The sequence below is a fragment of the Pyrus communis genome, chromosome 16 (genome assembly GCF_963583255.1).
Source record: "Pyrus communis chromosome 16, drPyrComm1.1, whole genome shotgun sequence".
Taxonomy (NCBI): domain Eukaryota; kingdom Viridiplantae; phylum Streptophyta; class Magnoliopsida; order Rosales; family Rosaceae; genus Pyrus; species Pyrus communis.
Window position 1 is genome coordinate 12,552,451 of NC_084818.1, and position 19,955 is coordinate 12,572,405.

General features: G+C 36.6%; 2 protein-coding genes across 2 annotated transcripts; one reads left to right on the top strand and one right to left on the bottom strand.

Annotated features, from left to right (window-relative positions):
- The first annotated feature begins 12,969 nt into the window (after window positions 1-12,969).
- On the top strand, window positions 12,970-13,953 carry LOC137721425 (actin-depolymerizing factor 1-like). The gene is made up of 2 exons (XM_068460516.1): window positions 12,970-13,230; window positions 13,648-13,953. The coding sequence occupies exons 1-2, from the start codon at window positions 12,983-12,985 to the stop codon at window positions 13,796-13,798; spliced, it is 399 nt and encodes a 132-aa protein (XP_068316617.1). The 5' UTR covers window positions 12,970-12,982; the 3' UTR covers window positions 13,799-13,953.
- An 879-nt stretch (window positions 13,954-14,832) lies between these two features.
- On the bottom strand, window positions 14,833-18,131 carry LOC137720934 (uncharacterized). The gene is made up of 6 exons (XM_068460054.1): window positions 17,456-18,131; window positions 16,352-16,908; window positions 16,020-16,212; window positions 15,812-15,876; window positions 15,493-15,703; window positions 14,833-15,336 (listed from the first exon to the last, which is right to left on the bottom strand). The coding sequence occupies exons 1-6, from the start codon at window positions 17,636-17,638 to the stop codon at window positions 14,974-14,976; spliced, it is 1,572 nt and encodes a 523-aa protein (XP_068316155.1). The 5' UTR covers window positions 17,639-18,131; the 3' UTR covers window positions 14,833-14,973.
- Between the last annotated feature and the right edge of the window lie 1,824 nt (window positions 18,132-19,955).

Here is a 19,955-nt window from a genome sequence, read left to right on the forward strand (position 1 = left end):
GGAGTTGTTCGAACCTGCTCTTTGGGCATCACAATTCTCTCTCAGCACCAGCCATTTTTATGTGAATAATTACCTACCTTGTTTTCAAGCCCAAGCCCGCAGGCTCTTGGAAAGACACAACATCTGGTATTTACCATTGAGCTAGGGTTTCCCCTTTTTGTCTTGATATATGTAATGCTCTGGCCTCTGTTGTCATCTTTGAAAAGAAAAAGACTTCTCTTTCCTTCTCTTGCCTCAAATTCCTCCATTTTCTACCTTTAAATTATTGCATTGTTCCATTTATTTAATATTTCTTGCACGTAGAACCGATTGGGCGTACCAGATTCTGCAGAAGCCAAACCCAATCCACCATCAAAACCAACCTCAAAAACCCAAAAATACCAACAAATACCGAAACTTTAAACTAAAAACAAGAAACCCAAACGCCGTCGTACACAGAGGAGCAGCAGCATCGGCAATAGTGTCAAGCTCATCGGCATTCTATTAGAAACCTGCATTAACCAAGCAATTGCAGCAATGGAGATAGAGAGGGAACATACGAAGGAAGAAGATGAGCAAAGCTCATGTTGTATTTTTTTAATATATATTCCAAAATAACCATTCCGAGAGCAATGAGGCTATTGCTCCATTTAAAGTATTCCCATAAGAAATGCAAACTCGGCATTCCAATAGCTAACTAACTCACTACAAGACAAACTCCTTTTTTATTTAAAATAAAACCCTCAAAATACAAGAGGTGCAATAAACCATTCCTAACATCACTCCTCCCTTCAAAATAACCTTGTCTACAAGGTTTTTAGAGCTGGAATTCTGGAAATTTGATGTGAAAGTCGTCATAATCCTCCCAAGTAACTACATTCTCCTATTGTCCAACCCATTATATCAACAACTGAACACCAGCTTTGTCCCATTTCTTGTACATTCTTCTAGCAAGCACTACCAATGGATAATCCTGCACATGACCATCTTCTGTAATTACTGGAAGAGCTGCCACCTACAAATCCCTATTTCCCACATGTTTTTTTTAAACAACACACATGAAAAATTAGGTGTATCTTTGTTCCTTCAGACAGCTTTAGTTTGTAGGCGACTAGGCCAATCCTTTCTAATACCTCATATGGTCCATAATACCCGGGATGTAATTTGTGATAGGAATGTGAGGCTAAAGACTGCAATTGGTAGGGCAGCAACCTTAAATAAACATAGTCTCCAACTTCGAACTCCCTTTCAGTCCTATTTTTATTTGCTTGCACTTTCATCCGGTTATGAGCCATAGCTAAGTTGTTCTTGAGCACTGAGAGTAATCGATCCCTCTCCATAAGTTCTTGTTCAACAATGTCTACCTTAGCAGTACCAAACTCATAAGCTGTCACATGCGGAGGTGGGTTGCCATAAACTAACTCAAATGGAGTGAACCTAGATGTAGTGTGGTATGAGGTGGTATAGTTCCACTCTGCCCAAGGTAACCATTTAACCCAACCTTTTGGTTTATTTCCCACAAAGCATCTGAGATAGGTCTCTAAGCATTTATTTACCACTTCAATTTGCTCATCACTCTGAGGATGGTAACCTGAGCTCATACAAAGCTTGAAGCCTTGTAATTTGAAAAATTCCTTCCAGAAAATACTGAAGAACAATGGATCTCTATCACTCAGAATTGTAGAGGGCATGCCATGCAACTTGAATATATGTTCCACAAATAAGTGAACTACACTGACAACCGTATAAGGATGAGCTAAGGCTAAGAAATAAGCATATTTGGTGAGCCTATCCATAACCACAAATATAATTGATTTCCCATGACAAGTAGTTAACCCAACAATGAAATCCATGCTAATATTAGTCCAAATTTTAGTGGTATAGGCAGGGGTTGAACTAAACCAAGTGGAGATAGGGTTTTATACTTGTTTTGTTGACAGGTATTGCACTGAGCCACAATAGACTTGATGCCCCCCTTCATGCCATGCCAATAAAACCCCATTTTAAGCCTGTGATACATTTTTAACACCTGTTGGTGACCTACAGCTAGGGTAGAGTGATGTTCCTCCATCAATTTGAATTTCCAGGGTGAGTTAGGACAAAGCACAATCCTAGATTTGTACTTAAGCAGACCATTATCAATGTGGTAATGGACTGATTTTGAACTTGTAGCATCAATAACCTCAGAATCTGCAATGGTCTTCATTTTCTGTTTAATCCAATCATCACTCTCATTGTTCCTTCTCAATTCATCAAGCCATCCAAAGTAGGGGTAAGATATGGCATTGCAACTCATAGTCTCATCATTCACCTCCATTAGTCCCTTAGCTTTTTCATCAGACACTTGCACCCTTGATAGTGCATCAGCTACACAATTATCAGAACCCTTCTTGTAGTGAATTTCATAGTTAAATCCCAATAGTTTTGAAACCCATTTCTGTTGAAAAGCTGTGTGAGCCTTTTGGTTAAGAAAGTACTTTAAACTGCAATGATCCATCTTAATCACAAAGTGCCTGCCTTGAAGATAGAACTGGCATTTTTTAACTACATGTACAATCACAATAAGTTCTTTCTCATAGGTAGAGAGGGCTTAGTTCTTAGGACCAAGTGCCTAAGTAGTGAAGGCAATAGGTCTACCCTGCTGTTGCAATACAACACCAATTCTATTACCATAGGCATCGCATTCAAGTTCGAATGGAAGTGCAAAGTTTGGAAGGGCTAAAACTTGTGGAGAAGACATGGTGCTTTTGAGAGAGTGAAAAGCTTGCTCAGCTTCTGGATTCTAGTGAAAACCATTTTTTTTTTAAGTAAGTACAATGGCTGACAGATTTTGCCAAAGTTAGGGACACTACCACAAAATTACCTATAAGTGGCGGTCCAAAAAACGACAAGAAAACATAATTTATGTCGGATATTTGGTAAAAATCCAACATAAACTCGTGCAATGTCAGATAAAAGAACCGACATCATTGCTAGCGTCATGAAAAGGCTTTTGATGTTGGTTAATCCCCTTAATCCAACATTGAAGCTTACGTCGGATATAAGCGACATGAAGTACTGACAGACTGGTGTCGGTTCTAATCGACACCACCTAATAATTGGAGAAATAAAATAGCCACTATAAAGCGACACCACCTAATAATTGGTTTTTTTTTTCCTCTTTACATAACTCTTCTTTCTTTTTTATCATCTTCTTCACCCTCTCTCAATCCTCACCTTCTTCTCTTCACCGTTTCTAGTAAATCGACGTTGCTTGCGTCCTATTTTGCTTCTCAGTGTCACCTTCCCCTCACCTCATGCATCTCAAATTTCAAAAAAAGTATATTTGTTGGTCTCAAGCAGAAAATCATTCAAGCCAACTCATTAAACACACCAAAACCCGATCTTTACCCCCATCCTACCCATCCCTAATCCCTACTTTTTTTTCTTCACCCAACAAAAAACGCCCATAAACCTTTTTTTTTATTTTTAATATACGATTTTTTTTTGTATTTTCCAAACACCCTTATAACCCATAAATTAAATTTTCCAAACAGCCATGTAATTGATTACAGGGAGGAAGAAAAAATTTGTCAGATTTCGTGTTTGATGTGAAACCATGAAACCAAGAGAGGGAGGAAAAGGAGAAAAATAGTTTGGATTGATCGCCACTTGAGTCGTCTCGTGAAGATTGGAACTCGAAGGCTCGAGGAGCAGCCTCTAAAAGGGAAGCCGTGGAGACGACGTGCTCATCACTGCACTGTTGAAAGAGAAGGGAGGGAGGCAGACATTTTGATGCAAAATACAGTTGTTGTTGATGCGGTTGTTACTGCTGGAATTGTGGCTGTTGAAACAACGACGTCTGCTGCTGCTGTTGCTGCGGTGGTTGTTGGGAGAAGAATGAGCTGCTTCGTTGAAAGGGCTGTGAGGACTGTTGAATGTGAAATGACGATTGCTGCTACTGCTATTGTGGCTTCGAAGAAGGAGCAAAGAATGAGCTACTCTGCTGAAGGGGTTGTGTTCTCTTCTTTTTTATTTAGAATTTTGTGCGAGAGTCTACTTGAGTGTTTAATATCATAGTAGTTGATTACAACATAAAAAATTAAATTATAAGGATAACAATTAAGACAAGGTTGAAATGAGATGGTGTTCAAACTCTCGAAATGCAGTCTAGACAACAGGCCCTTCCCTTTCCGACTGGACCGACTCAGGGAATGGTCAATCTCCTCCGGAGCATGCCACACAAGCATATTGCACCCTTCTCACAATAGCAAAGTATCAGAAGATTGAAATCAAGCAAATCTCATCCCAAGACAACCATGCCGACTTCGTCACAAAGTCACCGCCAAAGTCAACCTTCCAAAAGCTTGTTCGAGGAATAGATATATGCAGTCTAGACAACGGGCCCTTCCCTTTCCGACTGGACTGACTTGGGGAAGGGTCAATCTCCTCCGGAGCATGCTGCACAAGCATATTGCACCCTTCTCACATTAGCAAAGTATCAGAAGATTGAAGTCAAGCAAATCTCATCCCAAGACAACCATGCCGACTTCTTCACAAAGTCAACCTTCCAAAAGCTTGTTCGAGGAATATATATAACTATCTCATTTGCAATACTTGTAGTTCTCAAGGGGAGTTTTGTCAAACTCAAGAGGAGTATCCTAAAGTATACTCACTTGACCCTTTAATGTACTCATTTTCCCTTAGATTAGAAGTATTTTTTCCTTTAGGTTTTTGCTAACCTAATAAGGTTTTAACGAGGCACCCACTTCAGAATGGTCATACCCTCATGTGCTTGTTCTACTACTTATATACTAAAGATGTTAAGTATCGACATGTTGCATGAACTCATCTTTTTTCCTTAAACTATGGTTTTATCGTATTGGGTTTTACCTTAGCCAGTTTTTGGTGAGACTTACTCCTACATGCATTACTCATTGGAGACTAGCGTTTGTTACTTGTGCCGACTAGATGAGACGACTTCATCAACTGCTTCTACATTTGCCTAAAGATCTGAAGTGCCATCTACTTAAGAATTTATACACTCAAGGGGGAGTGTTGTTAAATTAATTATAGCACATGTGATTATGTGAATTACTAATAGATTGTATTTAGGATACTAGAAGATCCTATCTCTTATAATTGTATTACTTCTATGGCAAAGAATCGTATCTAATTTACTATAAATAAAGGCACAAAACATAAAATATAACACATAATTCATCATGCCTCTCCATCTTTAGGGGGTTGTATTCAATTGGGAATTTGAGAGATTTAAATGGATTTATAAATTCATGGATTTTTATGGAGTATAATTGATTTGTATGGATTTTAAGTAAAATTTTGATTCAATTCCCTCGAAATCTCATGAGGAGATGTGAGATGCTTAAAATACACTAGGAAATCTCTCTAATTACTCAACTTTTTCAAATTCTTTAAAATCAAATTCTAATTAAATACACCTGAAATGTTATACACTATCTTAAAATCATGATTAAATACATATTGAATTTCAGAGAATCACTTAAAATCCTGATTGAACACACCTAGATTAATTAAAAGAATTAAAATTCCTTAAAATCTTAATTGAATATCCTTCTCTTAGATCGCTCACCCTCACTCTCTTCCTTTAATAAAATAAGCCTCAACACTTTTAACCTGTTGTACACAGAGATATATGGTATTAATCAATCAATGAGGGCCCCCAGAATGGTCACAAAAATCATTTTTATGGTGATCGGAAAGCACTGCAACCTTACCACTTGTTTAGAAAATTCCAATGTAAAAAAAATAAAAATCAAATGAACACATTATCCACAAGAAAATAATACCAATGTCTAATTGTATATTGATTATCATGTGAGAGCAGTATTTGCAAGTATTAGAATGGTTGTCTTTTTGTCACCATGTGGGGCAAAAAATAATCTAAAAAACTATAAAGGTAACGCGTGGATTTTTTTATTAAAAAAAACAAAAAATAAAATTACCTTTGAGGTATATCGGGATTCTCACACAATGGACAATAACGACTCAATCAAGGAAGAGTCAAAGATGATCAATATGGAATTTATTTCATATTCCTCTCATCACTCCTCATCAATCCCTTATTGATTTTATTCAAAAGGTAACTCTCAAAACTTCCTATTTAAATTAAGAATAATTGTCATGTTAATTGCAAGATAATATTTCACATAATATCTTGCAGTTATTCTCCAATTACTACCACATATGGCCGGCCACTCTCCACCCAAAGGGTTGGTCACCCTCCTATAAATACTCCTCTTATCACACTAAAATACTAGGCTATTTGCTACCCACAAACTCCAAAATACATTCTTTTCAAAATTCTAACTTTGGCATCGGAGATTGTTCGGCCAAAGTCCCCCTCCAATTCATCGAGGGCACGTGAGGTTTTTGGCCTTAATCTTAGGTGTTATTGTTTTGCTGGTACATTTTATCAAAGAAGGAGACGGTAGAAATTTGCATCTCACCCTCAAGTAGTGATAGTGCTCACCAATCTATCTATCATTGTTGGATAAGTTTAAATTTTAAAATTTGTATCTATTCACTACACATATATAGTAATGACAAATAGAATACGAAGTATCATCATCACTTGAAGAAAATTAACAAAAAATATTCCTAAGAATGACTCAGATGACAGCATTAACTATCACAAAAATGGTTCGATTAGCCTTAACACCCATAGGGACGTTTCTGGATTCGTTAACAAAATATTAGCCATCTGCATCTTAATAATTAAATGTGTTCAGAAAAGGTGGATCTCTTATTATATATATATTAATTTCATGAAAGTGATAATCATGCATGCCACAAAGCTTCACGTTCTAAAGTTGATCATTTTAATAATGTGATTCCTTTAAACTCATACGTACGGGCTTTTGCTAGACATTGCACAGCTTTGAATAATTTTAAGATGGCCTGAAACCTGAAGATTTTTAAAGCTTTGATCTTTGGGTGAGCTTGTAATTAACTTTCAATCTACATAGAGAGAGCAAAATAAATTTCATACGAATCATATAACTATAAGATAAATCTAAATACTATATATGGTGATGACGGATTCAAGAATTTTGCTTACTAGAATCAGGATGAAGCATGCATACCACTTTTTCTTGTTTCCCTTGCTCGTCTCCGTCTCTTTTAGGTATTTTATTAAACACCTATCTTTGTAGCTGCCTTGCTAAAGGAGAACGTCAAAGAACCTGAACAATTTCATATGAGGTAGTAATGTCAAACTGGGGAGAATTGTTCTTGATCGTTGGCCTATTAGTATAATTGCAAGAGGTAAATAGTGCCTCTTTAACTTCAGTAGCTAAAAATCAAATGAATCTATATCTCGAGTTCATGACATATAATCATATTCAAAACCCAATAATGTTAAGAAAAGTACTCATACATGTCTGTAAATGACATCATGAGTAAATTTTAAAGCCAAATATGTTATATTATTAGATTGTCCATCAAGATCGTTGATTTTGTCAAAATATATTGCTCGAATGTGAGGTTTTTATTGGCTATCTAATAACATGTACACATGAGTGGATGAAAAGTTATATCTGCATTCCGTCTTCAATTCTATGATCAATTAGTAGCTTGTTTGGTTTTATGAAAAGCCCTTAAAGAAACTTGAGTGGTTTTGACACAAGCCCTTAAGCCAATTATAAATAAGGAAAAAGCTAGCCTAACTTCTTATTTCTATCCTAAGTGCATCCAAGGTCTCTTGACTTTTCAATGTGAGATCACATTCTACATCTTCACACTCCCTCTCGCGTGTGATGACGGTCAAGCCAAAAATATAAACAACACGTATTGGCTAGGTGACGTGCACTTGTAGCCATTAGACTTTACATATGAAGCAACTGCTTGATTCCAAAAATATATGATCTCAATAAAACTAATTGACAATAAAAAAAATAAAATACTCAACTCTTTCTAGGTACATGAGGCCTGGTTTGGTACTGAGGTGCTTTTGAAAAAAGCTGATATCAAAAAAAGCTGGGAGCTGTTTTTGTGTTTGGTAAACATTCAGCTTCAGTTTTTTTTCACAGTTTTGGATGGAAAAAAGCCAAAAACAAGAAGCTGCAAAACCTAACTTTGAAAAACCAGCTTTTTTCACATTTATTTTACATAAAAGTCTACCAAACACTATAATTCTGCTTTTTTTTTTCAAAAGCACTTTTACAAAAAAGTTTACCAAACACTTTGCTGCTTTATTTCACAGCTGTTTATTCTCACATCACAGTAGAAGCAGCTTTTTTTTCAAAGCACAGCAATACCAAACCAACCCGAAAAGTCTCACATCAATCCACATAGTCATAGCCTCAGGTGAAATGACTATCATATGCACATGCCTTAATTAAAATTAAAGTTAAGGTAAATTACACAAAACTACCTTAATTATGGGGTTGAACCACAATTTCATACCTCATATTTTAAAAATTACAATGTCATACATCATTTTACGAATTTATTGCAATGTCCAATTAGATTAAAAAATTTAAGGGTAAATTACATTTTATCCCCTCATGTTTGGGGTCGATTTCAATTTCTTACAACATTTTTAAAACATTTCAATTTCATACATTTACTTATCATTTTATTTCAATTTCATATATCCGTTTGAAAATCTGTTAAGTAAACCATTAAGTGCTGACATGGCTACCAAATTTGTGTGATGTGGCAAAAAAATAATTTTTTATGCATTTAAAATATTATAATATTTATCCTATTAAATAAAAAATAAAATAAAAACATACAAACCCAGAACCCCCGTCCCACCTCCCTCTCCTCCACTATCTTCACCTCCCTTATTCCCATCCAAAAACCCACCCCATCCCATCCCACCCCTCCCCCACCTCCCCTGCATTCCCCCCCCCCCCCACCCCACCCCTTATCGTGCACACCCCTCTCCTGGTGCTTCAGAACCGGTGACTTCGCCTCCGTCGCGAACACCCTACATGCCATGGATAGATCCAGCCGGCTCAACGCCATTTTCTTTGTAGCCAAACAGAAATTAAGCCCAAGGTGAGAAAAAAATTAAATTGAATTCCAAAGTTCAAATTTTTTACACAGTGGGGGGGGAGGTTGAGGGGGAGGTAGGGGTTGTGGTGGGGAGGGATGGGGTGGGTTTTTGGATGGGAGGGGAGGTGCAGAGAGTGGAGGAGAGGGAGGTGGGTCGGGGGTTCTGGGTTTGTATGTTTTTTTTTTCTTTTCAAATAGGTCAAATATTTTAATATTTTAAATGCATAAAAAATTTATTTTTTTTGCCACGTCGCACAAATTTGATAGCCACATCAGTACTTAACGGTTTACTTAACAGATTTTCTAACAAATGTATGAAATTGAAATAAAATGATAAGTAAATATATGAAATTGAAATGTTTTAAAGATATTGTAAGAAATTGAAATCGACCTCAAATCTGAAGGGATAAAATGTAATTTACCCAAAATTTAAAATAAAATCATTTAACTATTTTTAAAAAATATAGGACCCACACCCTACAAACCCATCACTCTTACCCTTCTTCCCAATCCTCCCGAAGGCATCAACCCCGGCCACTCCATCGACTCCCCCTCCCTTTGTCGCTCTCCTCCCCTTCCTTCCACCTCCGCATCAAGCCCTTTCTCTTCTGGAAGAAGAACGACTCCAAGAAGCTCTCCCCCAACATTCCCTCTTCTGATACCTCTCCAAAACCCAGTTCGGGTCCAGACCCGAAGCCTAATCCGGGTTCTACAACGTCGTCGTCAACAACGACATGACCCTCCTCTTCGGAGATTTAACCCTCAAAGCCTACGCCAAGACCCAGCCCCAAAAATCCGATATTCCCCAAATCCCAATCTTGAAAAGAGAGCATGTCGTAGCCAAGAAAATCTATTCCACTCCGGCCCATTTTGACGGAAAATTGCAGAGGAAACTAACCCTAAACAAAAAAAAAAAAAAAACAAAAAACAAAAAAAAGACACATGCTGATGGGAACTGGATAAATATGATTAGAATCGGCTAGTGCGTTTTCGATCTCAACCCCAATTTTGTTTTGATAATCCAAGACAATTACTTTAACCCATAGAAATTAGTTAAGTAGGTCTGATTAAGATGGGAATAGGAGGTCAAATCTAGAGGTGAGCACTTGGAACCGAAAACCGAAACCGAAACACAAATCAAATCGGACCGCACCGAACGGTTTAGTTTTGCGGTTTTAAAATGGTTACGGTTTCGAAACCAAACCACAGCAAAAAAAACGGTTTGGTTTCGGTTTTAGGTTTTCAAAACCGCATCGAAACCGAAAACGCGCCATTATTTTGAATGTTATGTTTTAACTTTTAATTAGTTCAACTACACTATTCGAGTCACCATATTCATATCTCTGTCACTCTCTCTCAAAACTCATCTTCATCTCTTCCACAGTCGACATCAATTAGATTTTCTAATTTGGTTTGTTTTCTAATTCTATCTCAATTAGATTTTGTTGCATAAGTTTTTATTTTCATGTCATCAAAGCCGCCTTAAAGTGATTTATTTGCTATACTTCTATTCATACTAACATGCATCACAAAGTATTCACAATTTGATACAAGTCATACTTAATTTGCCACTGGTTTCCTCGATGATGAGGGTTGATCATGAAGGTGCTTCTCTTGCGAGAGCAGCTTACTTGTCGACCTGCATATTGTTTAAAGAAAATTTATCATAGGACAGAGGTTTATAATCAACAAGCTAGGATTAATAATTTCATGGAACTTATACGAGCCTGTTCAGTTTTTATGCAGTTTTGCTGCTTTTTTTTGCAGTTTTGCCGCTGTTTTTTGTTGCAGTTTTGCTGCATTGTTGTTGCCGTTTTTGCTCCAGGTTCATTAATTAATATATGAGGAAAATAAGACCGTCTTCTGTGTAAATAGGTATATATTTTAAATTGTATATTTTTTTTTTCAAAAAACCAAACCGAAATCGGTTGAAACCGCACCAAATCGAACCAAACGCTTTAGTTTCATTTCGGTTTTGGCTTCAAAACCACACCGAACCGCACTGCAAAAAGTTTCGATTTCGGTTGTAATTTCACTTGAAACCGCACCACGCCCACCCCTACTAAAATCAAATATGTGTAATAATAAATGCTTTGGATCAACTAATTGGAGTGAAGTTGAAGAGCAACAGAGGGAGGGCAGTCTTGATAATGGACCTTGCAAACCTCCTCGATTTCTGACTCCTTGGATCGGGAGAAGTGTTAGAGATGTTGGAGCACGTCTCAGGCTTCCCGAAAGTGAAGGCCTTGCAAACGAAGGGGCCCACATCCTCGCTGTTGCAGACGGCGGAGGAGAGGAGCAGCTGGTCAAGTTTTTCAACTGAGTCGCCGTTTTCCACGGCGGATGGAGCTACTTTCCGTTGAGACTTTGTGTGCTACAAGTGTGGCGAGGATTTAGGAAAAATGAAGAGAGAGGGGGTCGTTACATGGACATTTGGGGATTTTTTTGTTGTTTGACGGAAATAACACCGGGAACAAGGAAAATATATGTATGAAGGAGGTGAAGGTAGGTGGTGGTGAAGGTAGGAGAGCAACAGAGGGAGGGGGAGTCGAAGGAGTGGCTGCGAGGCCGATGTCGTCGGGGAAAAGGGTGAGGCTGATGATGTTCCACAATTTTTATAAAAATATTTAAATGATTTTTTTTAAATAATATTTAATTAAAATTTTAATCAAATTGGGCTAGGAAGTGGATTCCACCTCAAGTCACGTCAATATTTAACAGAAAAATTGACAGAAAAACTGATATGGTTTGACATTGCAATAAATTCGTAAATGAGGTATGACATTGTAATTTTTAAAACATGATGTATGAAATTGTGATTCGACCCATAATTAAGGTATTTTTGTGTAATTTATCCTTAAAGTTAATAACTCATGACTCATGCAGCTTCAAACCCTAGTTGGATCCCCATATTGGCCACCTCTAAAAACATAACTGAATTGCGAAGTACATGGAAGACCAAGGTTCCAGAAATCTTAATATGGGAGATGAACACACGGTCAAAACGCCCAAACAATGTAACCCTTTGATTATAAATCTTAATCACATTTAATTATTGGCCAAAAAGGCATCCAAATGCTCCCTTTGACGTGGCAACATGAACTTATTTGACGTAATCAGCCTAACTAAGATAAAAATAAAATCCCAAGAAAATACCGACCCCCATTTTCTCCCACAAAAATCTCTTCTCCCCTGCCTTTCTTTTCCTTCCAAACTCACTTTCCCATGCAGTTATCAAAATCAGAGATTTTTGCATATCTGTCGCACCTTTCTCTTTTATCTGCATTTTCTTTTCTCATTGCACAAGGTTCATCTCCTATAGAAGATCAATATGGTAAGCATGGTCCTCTGCAGCTAATTTTTTTTTTCTTTCTGTGAAGGTAATTATGGAAATGTATGCGTGATTAAGTACTGGTTTGGTACTGAGGTGCTTTTATAAAAAAATAGGTATAAAAAAAAAAACTGAAAATGTGAAGCAGCAAAAATGAGCTTATTCTCGCGGCAGAAACAGTTTTTTTTCAAAGCATAGCAATACTAAACCAGCCCTAAATCATAAAAGTTATTGGCTAGAGTAGAAGATCTGTGATGATTTGTTTTCTTAATATTATCACATATCAAATCTTTTTCTACCTCCGAATTGTGATGCTATGGAACTGTTTTCATTTTCTTTGGACCCATTAATGTGGGAAATTTCAGGCATAATTCAACATTTTCCAAATCTCTTGATCTATCTTGTTTTCCAATGATCATAATGTTTGGGACGTACACATCTTTCTCGCTAGCTAAATAGCCTGACATGTTATGTTGTTAAACTGTTCTATGATTATCATATAATCTGACATGTTATGTTGCTAAATTGTTCTAGGACCGCACAGTTCCAAACAAACTGTACTGTGACTTACAAAAATCTAATCAATTATGCTGTTAGACTATTTTAATTTTCGGTGACATTGATGGGTAGGCAAACGCGGCGTCTGGAATGGCTGTGCATGATGATTGTAAGCTCAAGTTCTTAGAACTAAAAGCGAAGAGAAATTTCCGATTTATTGTGTTCAAGATCGAGGAGAAGATACAACAGGTGATTGTAGAGAAGCTTGGAGGTCCTGATGAAAGCTACGATGATTTCAGTGCCTCCATGCCTGCCGATGAGTGCCGCTATGCCGTCTATGATTTTGATTTTACAACCAATGAGAACTGCCAGAAAAGCAAAATATTCTTCATTGCATGGTTAGTATGCAAATTGATTTTTTTTTCTCTTAAAAAAAAAAAAAAAAAACAAAAGACAAAAGTATACAAATTGATTTTACTTAAGTTGCTTGTGTTATGTATGGCTCATTATGTGTATATTTGCGTAACACGACGTAATAGAGATGTTTTCTTATCAGACGCGACATATTGTGTACTATGATTGTTAGGCTAAAAGTTAAAACTGAACTGATGTTAGGAAGAATCTTGGTAGAATTAAGGCTCTAATTGATATCATTTCGTAGGAATAACATGTCAGAGATATCTAACAAGAGAACCGTAGTCTTCAAACACCCATTGTTGACAATCAAATTCCTTAAAAGTAAAGAAAAAGTACTAGAACTGATTAATGAAAGCTATAGACCATTTTATCGGCTTCTTGTGGATGTACATATATAGGGCACCAGATACATCAAGGGTGAGAAGTAAGATGCTTTATGCAAGCTCCAAGGACAGATTCAAGAGGGAGTTGGAAGGCATTCAAGTGGAGTTGCAGGCAACAGATCCTAGTGAGATGAGCTTGGATATCATAAAAGGGCGGGCGCTCTAAACATTCCTGTAAAGCATTGGTCCATCACTTCGTCATATGATCTGTCTTTCAATTTTCCTAGTCGTGTGAGTTATTTTAAATTAATTACTTTATTTTCAGATCAGCTGTTTATTCAGATCTAAAACTTAATTTGATTGATACATTCCTCTACTGTATTGGTGTATGTCAGAGTTTGTTATGTTCTCTTACCAAAGGATAATATCACTTAAGATATTTGGTGTAAACTTTTTTTTTTTAAGCATACGATTTTATCTACACTAAAGAGGTTGAGGGAAGTGGGTTAAACCTCACAATGGGTTGACCACCACCTCGATTAATGCCTAGGTGTTTAAAAATTAAGAAATGGGCCCTAGACCTGCTGAGGTGCCCTCCTAGATTATCTAAGCATCCGTCCAAACCCGCCTAGGTTGTGACTTACTTAGACAGAAAATAGATAACTTTCACTTTGCATTTTATTTTTTTCAATAAATTGTAAGAGACTTGTTGCTTACTTAAATGAACACACAACCCGTGTTTTCATTACGTTCCAATACTTCATAATATATATGTCATTTTATTTTTAAGTTTAAGGTGAAATTATAAATATTTTAAGTATAAGAAGACACTTATTTAAACGAAATATAATAGATTTACTTAAATTCATTTAGTCCACCTAAGCGCCCACTTAGGCCCTGCCTAGGCGCTAGGCCCCAACCCATTGCCCAACTAGCGTCTAGCGTCTAGCGTCTTTCAGAACCTTGCCTTTAGAGAGAATCAAACCTAAGACCTCTCACTTACAAGTGAAGAGGAATATCACTAGATGTACTAAGTGGCAAGGTATTTGGTGTAAACTTATCTTTGGGATTTTTCCGTATTTGAGACTTGAGGAAAATATTGTTAGGGTGTGTTTAAAATTCCCTATCAACTTTAAGGGGAGTGTTGTTTAGCCAAAATCAAGGATAAAACCTTCTTTGATATAACTGTCGCCTATGAGATTTGAATTCAGAACATTCTCTGTGAAGACTGTCAGTCAACTAAATGATCGTGTAAGGACAAAACTTTAAGTGGATATTAATCAGCAAAGTTACTTGGAATCTTATGTTCAAATCTCTTCATTTAGGTCTAGGACATAAAATTACAAGTCATAGCCTACGGAACGCATAGAAAATGCACAACAGGAGACATTGGAAAAGGTTCTATTGCGTTTTATTTCTACTTTTCCAGTATTCATCTTCCCAAACTTCTACTTGCCTAGTTGAATTAGCCTTTCTCTCAAGAAAATTACGAAGAGCCGGAGAATCGTATGGAGGAGGCAGAGTGCATGGCAGTTCATCACTAGGATACTTCACCATGGACTCCACCATGAAGTTCTTCCATGTACCATTTGCAGCACATGCCATTGTTTCTGAGCATACCTCCACTGCACTGGGAGGTATAGTCGGTTTGAATTGCAAGAGCTTTGCATATTCATTTATCACATGAAACATGTAATCGTACACATAGTCCATCTTTAGATCTTCTTGTATGAATTTGCTAGCTGCCTCCCCAATTTCCTGCACCTGCCATATTTACAAGATACCAAAAATGTTAATTTCATGAACCTACAATTCAAATTCACAGTATGCAACATAACATGCCCTATTGTTTCACAAAAAATACATATAATTTCATCGTATGCTTGAAGTTTTACTAGGACATAGACAGAGGTATATAACCTTGTCTGTGTGATTATTGCCCCATTCCACCGCGAACTTAAGAGAAGTGCACTTGCTGTTGTCCCTAATAGGCCAGTAATGCTGCAATGGCGTCATACCTCTCATAAAGAAATCGTAGTACCGAGGCTTTACATACAGCGTCATAGAATTGCATGCCATGATGTATTTTTCACTTACAGACCATGCCCATCCTTCTACATAAATTTTATACCTGTGCAAACCAAATTAAGCTCTATATATCAGTACAACACAGCAAAAAGGAAGAAAGTTTTAAGTTGTTAATAAGTGGAACTTCAAATGAAAAGATATCGAAAACTACCTATGCTTGCACTGGTCTTCCAAGTTGGATTGCTTGTACCCTTGTTTAGATTCTTTCTCCCAATCCTGAAAATTAAAATAACAAATAGAAACATGCAGTGTTATCTATTATACGAAAGTAAACAGTTTCTGAGATTAATTTGGGTACGAGAAAGTACACAAACTAATACATTAGGAAGTTATGTTTGTGTATATATAGAGAAATTTACCTGTATATATAGGCGTGTATTCCAGTCATTTTTTTCTGAGACATTGCATTTGAGAAGGTCCTTTCTGGCTGGAGCCACATGAGGGTTACCTTTCCAGTAAGCATAGGGGATCCTGTCCTTCCACTTTGTTCTTTTATTGCCTTCTTTTATGCTTGGCAATAAACTTCTCCATGGTTTTATGTTGATCTCAGCCCTGCCAAAATTAAAAGAAGAGTTTGCAAGATTCCATGTGTAACATATGGTTCCTTCAAATAAACAAAGAAACAAAAACAAAGGGCATTTCACATGAAAAACACTATATATTTGTAAGAGTGAGACATAAGCAATTTTACCAGCCCCAAAAGGACCAATCTGGAAACACAATGTCCAAGCTCTCCTCATCTGCACAATATCGAAACACCGGTGGCGGGCCAACATTAGGCCCCTGAAAGTCCTTTGATCGGACGACAGGCCGATCATCGCAGTCAAACATGAGCTCCAAGTCTGGCAATCTACCAGGGTAAACCCTCAGAAGCTGTAAAATGCCCCATAACGTGAACATGTCCCTAGTTTGTATGGATTGTCTGTACTTCTCTATGTAGGCCTTTCCGTCCACGATCACAAGCCTAAAATGCGCAGTCTTTCGGGCCCGCTCTATCATGTCCCTTGTGATTCCCGTCCCTTTCCATGGTCTTAGATCTTCATGGATCCATCGGAAGTGTGACGGGCATGTGAGGTTTGATGGACGGTTAGGATTTGTGGGGTTGTGTGTGGTAGGGTAGGTTCTTGGACAAGTTTGTGTTACATTAATTCCTTTGGTACACTGCAGAGGGAATTCAGTTCTTTTTGGGGTTTCTTTTGTGGGTATGATTGATTCGTTAGAATAAGTACCTGAAAATATAAACTTTCTCTGAGAAAGAGAGAAGTGATGAAAGTATTTTACACGTTAGTATAATGCGAAATTTTGATACAAAAGAATCTTTTATGTGAAATGCAAAGGTACCAAAAAATAAAATTAAATATTAGAGAAGTAAAAAGATTAAACACTCCATCTGGAGTTTGAAGTTGGTTCTTTCTAATTGCTCTGAACAACAAGGAAGTAAACTATTATTGTATTTCTATGACCAAACTTTGGAAATCTTAGTTTTTTCCACTCGTGCTAAGTGAGAAGAGAGTAAGACTACAATAGTCGTCTAACGACCAAGCCCTTATGTATAGTAGCGTTATTATTTTCCAGACTACATTTTCTGACCACCTCTGCAATATATGGATCCACTTCAAGTAAGGTGGTTGATAAATACCTTCGATATGTTTTTCTTTAGTTTAGAATTTTTGTTATAAATAGTCTTATTTAAAGTAACAAAATATAGAAGATAATAAACATACCCTGTGACAAACTAGAATTCCTTTATTCAAACTTTATGTATAATCTAGCATTTTGAGTTCATTGAACTTACAGTATCAATCCAGCCAGCAGATAACAACGCAGCAACACACAAAAGCAGCAACAACAGGAAGAAGATTAAAGAAGCTATTGCACTTCTCTTCTGCAATGGCCTCCAACTTGTTCCTATAAAATGCCGATGCAATCCTGACCCATCCAACAACTCATACAAATGCTTCCGATTGTTCCTCTTCATGTTTATGCTTCAAGCTATCGTCCAAGCCACCTTGAGGAGGCCTCCTGTACTTCTATGCTATATAGTCAAGTCTATGAGAACTTCAATTACAAGTCCTTGGCCTTGCTATCTAGCTTCTTCTCGATCTTATCAGATATTTAGGGGGGTGTATTCAATTGGAATTTTGAGGGATTTTAATTCTTTTAATGAATCTAGAGGTATTCAATCAGGATTTTAAGTGATTCTCTGAAATTCAAGGTGTATTCAATTAGAATTTTAAGATAGTTTATTAAAATCCTTAGAAATCTGGGTGTATTTAATTAGGATTTTAAAGAAGTTTATAACATTCCAGGTGTATTCAATTAGAAATTGATTTTAAAGAATTTGAGAAAGTTGAGGAATTAGAGGGAATTGAAGAGATTTCGTAGTGTATTTTAATCATCCACAAATCTCACCTCTCCCCATAAGATTTCGAGAGAATTGAATCAAAATTTTATATGGAATCTCTACAAATCAATTAAACTCCAGAAAAATCCATGGATTTATAAATCCATTAAAGTCTTTTAAATTCTCAATTGAATACACCCCCTTATTATTTATATTGTCAGACTATCAATTTAGACCGTCCAGTCAAACAAGGGCCCATATAGCAACTCATATAGGTTTTCTGCCACCATAACAACTTATATATTGTTTGGCAAGAAAACTCGTGTGTGTGTGTGTGTGTATATATATTAACAATTGACAACATTTGTTTGGCAAGAAAACTATACATATACATACTTTGCACTTACCATGTATTTTTACATTATCGCAGAATGTGCTGTGTCTTACTTTCATAATTCTCGTTTTATGCCACCATCTCCGCATGAAGGACTCCCTAATTTTTGAAGAAAAGTCTCCAAAGCCTATAAGGTCTTCGGCCTAACTATGGACCAAGTTGGTCAAGGGGTTGCGTGTTTTATCAATCTTCGAAAATGGAACACCCTCCGCCGTTATGGCCTAATTTTCATTATTGACCTAAACCATCTAAGAATTTTTATCCTACATATATATATATATATATATATATATATATATATATATATCTATATTTCAACAGTCCTCATTTAATCCAGTGGATGGATAAGGTACGCTGCTACCGTGACCTACTGGGACAATTTGCGGTAATAAAGTTTATTAAATATATACTTAAATAAACAAAGGGAGTCAGATAATTACAGATGACAAACTACTCAATTAAATCAAACATGTTACAGTAATTAAGTTTATTAATTAAGTAGAAAATTAACTAATTGTATCGTTTACTTTGACAGAAAAGAATAGAAATATTATAATAATAATTGTCTTGTAGTTCAAAAGGGGATATATATGGTTTTTAAATGAAAAAAAAAATCTCTGAAGAAGAAGTTTAGAAAGTTGTTGACGTAATTGTTATCGATTATATATCATCATAAGTTAACCTTGATCATTTACAAGGATGATGAGTAAAATTGGAAAAAGGGATGAAATATAGCGACGGTTAAAGTGGAAATTGTAGGGAAACAACGTTGCATGCATGCATCAAGGCCGAAAGGGTGTGTTTTTAACTCTCCTGTATATATGATGAATTGCTTGCATGCATGCTTTGCTTCCTCTATTATTTATTTATTTATTTATTCAAGTAACAGTTGCTTCCATGCAAATTATCCATCACTGCGCAAGCTCTCCAGCGTGAAATGAAGATTAATTAAGGAAAAACGTGAACCGACTAATTATGCACTTAATTTGGTGCATCATGGTTTGTAGTTTGTACTTTATGATTCCAAAGTACGACTGGAAGAGGTTGCTCTCAGCCTTTCCCGGAGTCACAGACTCACAAAGAAAAAATGGGAGGCAATATCCATGTATGTATACATTGTCGTGGAATGTGCGGTGTCTTGCTTTCAGCCGTTCCCATAGTCACAGACTCACAGGCTCACAGACTCACAAATATCCATGTATGTATACATTGTCGTGGAGTGTGCGTTGTCTTGCTTTCAGCCTTTCCCATACTCACAGACTCACAGATATCTGGGAGAGAGGGAGGCGGCAATAGCTTAAAACTTGTAACCTTCATGATATATATATATATATATATATATATATATATATATATATATATATATATATTGTACAACGATATATTTTACCTTAAGAGGAGGGAGAGTTCAGCTAAGCCACACAGTAAACAACCTAATTTGGTATCGAATTTGCCCTCTACAAGATTCAAACTTAAAACATCTTACTTACAAATAAAAAGAAATATTACTAAACAGTTATACTGACGCCTACTCTCTTACAACCTTCATGATATTTT

Excerpts from the sequence above, each read along its gene's own strand:
- LOC137720934 (XM_068460054.1), bottom strand. The coding sequence starts at position 17,638 with ATGAAGAGGAACAATCGGAAGCATTTGTATGAGTTGTTGGATGGGTCA. Across the intron at positions 16,213-16,351 it reads GATTGGTCCTTTTGGGGCTG|GGCTGAGATCAACATAAAAC; the intron begins GTAAAATTGCTT and ends TAATTTTGGCAG. Across the intron at positions 15,877-16,019 it reads ATACACGCCTATATATACAG|GATTGGGAGAAAGAATCTAA; the intron begins GTAAATTTCTCT and ends TTTAATTTTCAG.
- LOC137721425 (XM_068460516.1), top strand. The coding sequence starts at position 12,983 with ATGGCTGTGCATGATGATTGTAAGCTCAAGTTCTTAGAACTAAAAGCG. Across the intron at positions 13,231-13,647 it reads AAAATATTCTTCATTGCATG|GGCACCAGATACATCAAGGG; the intron begins GTTAGTATGCAA and ends GTACATATATAG.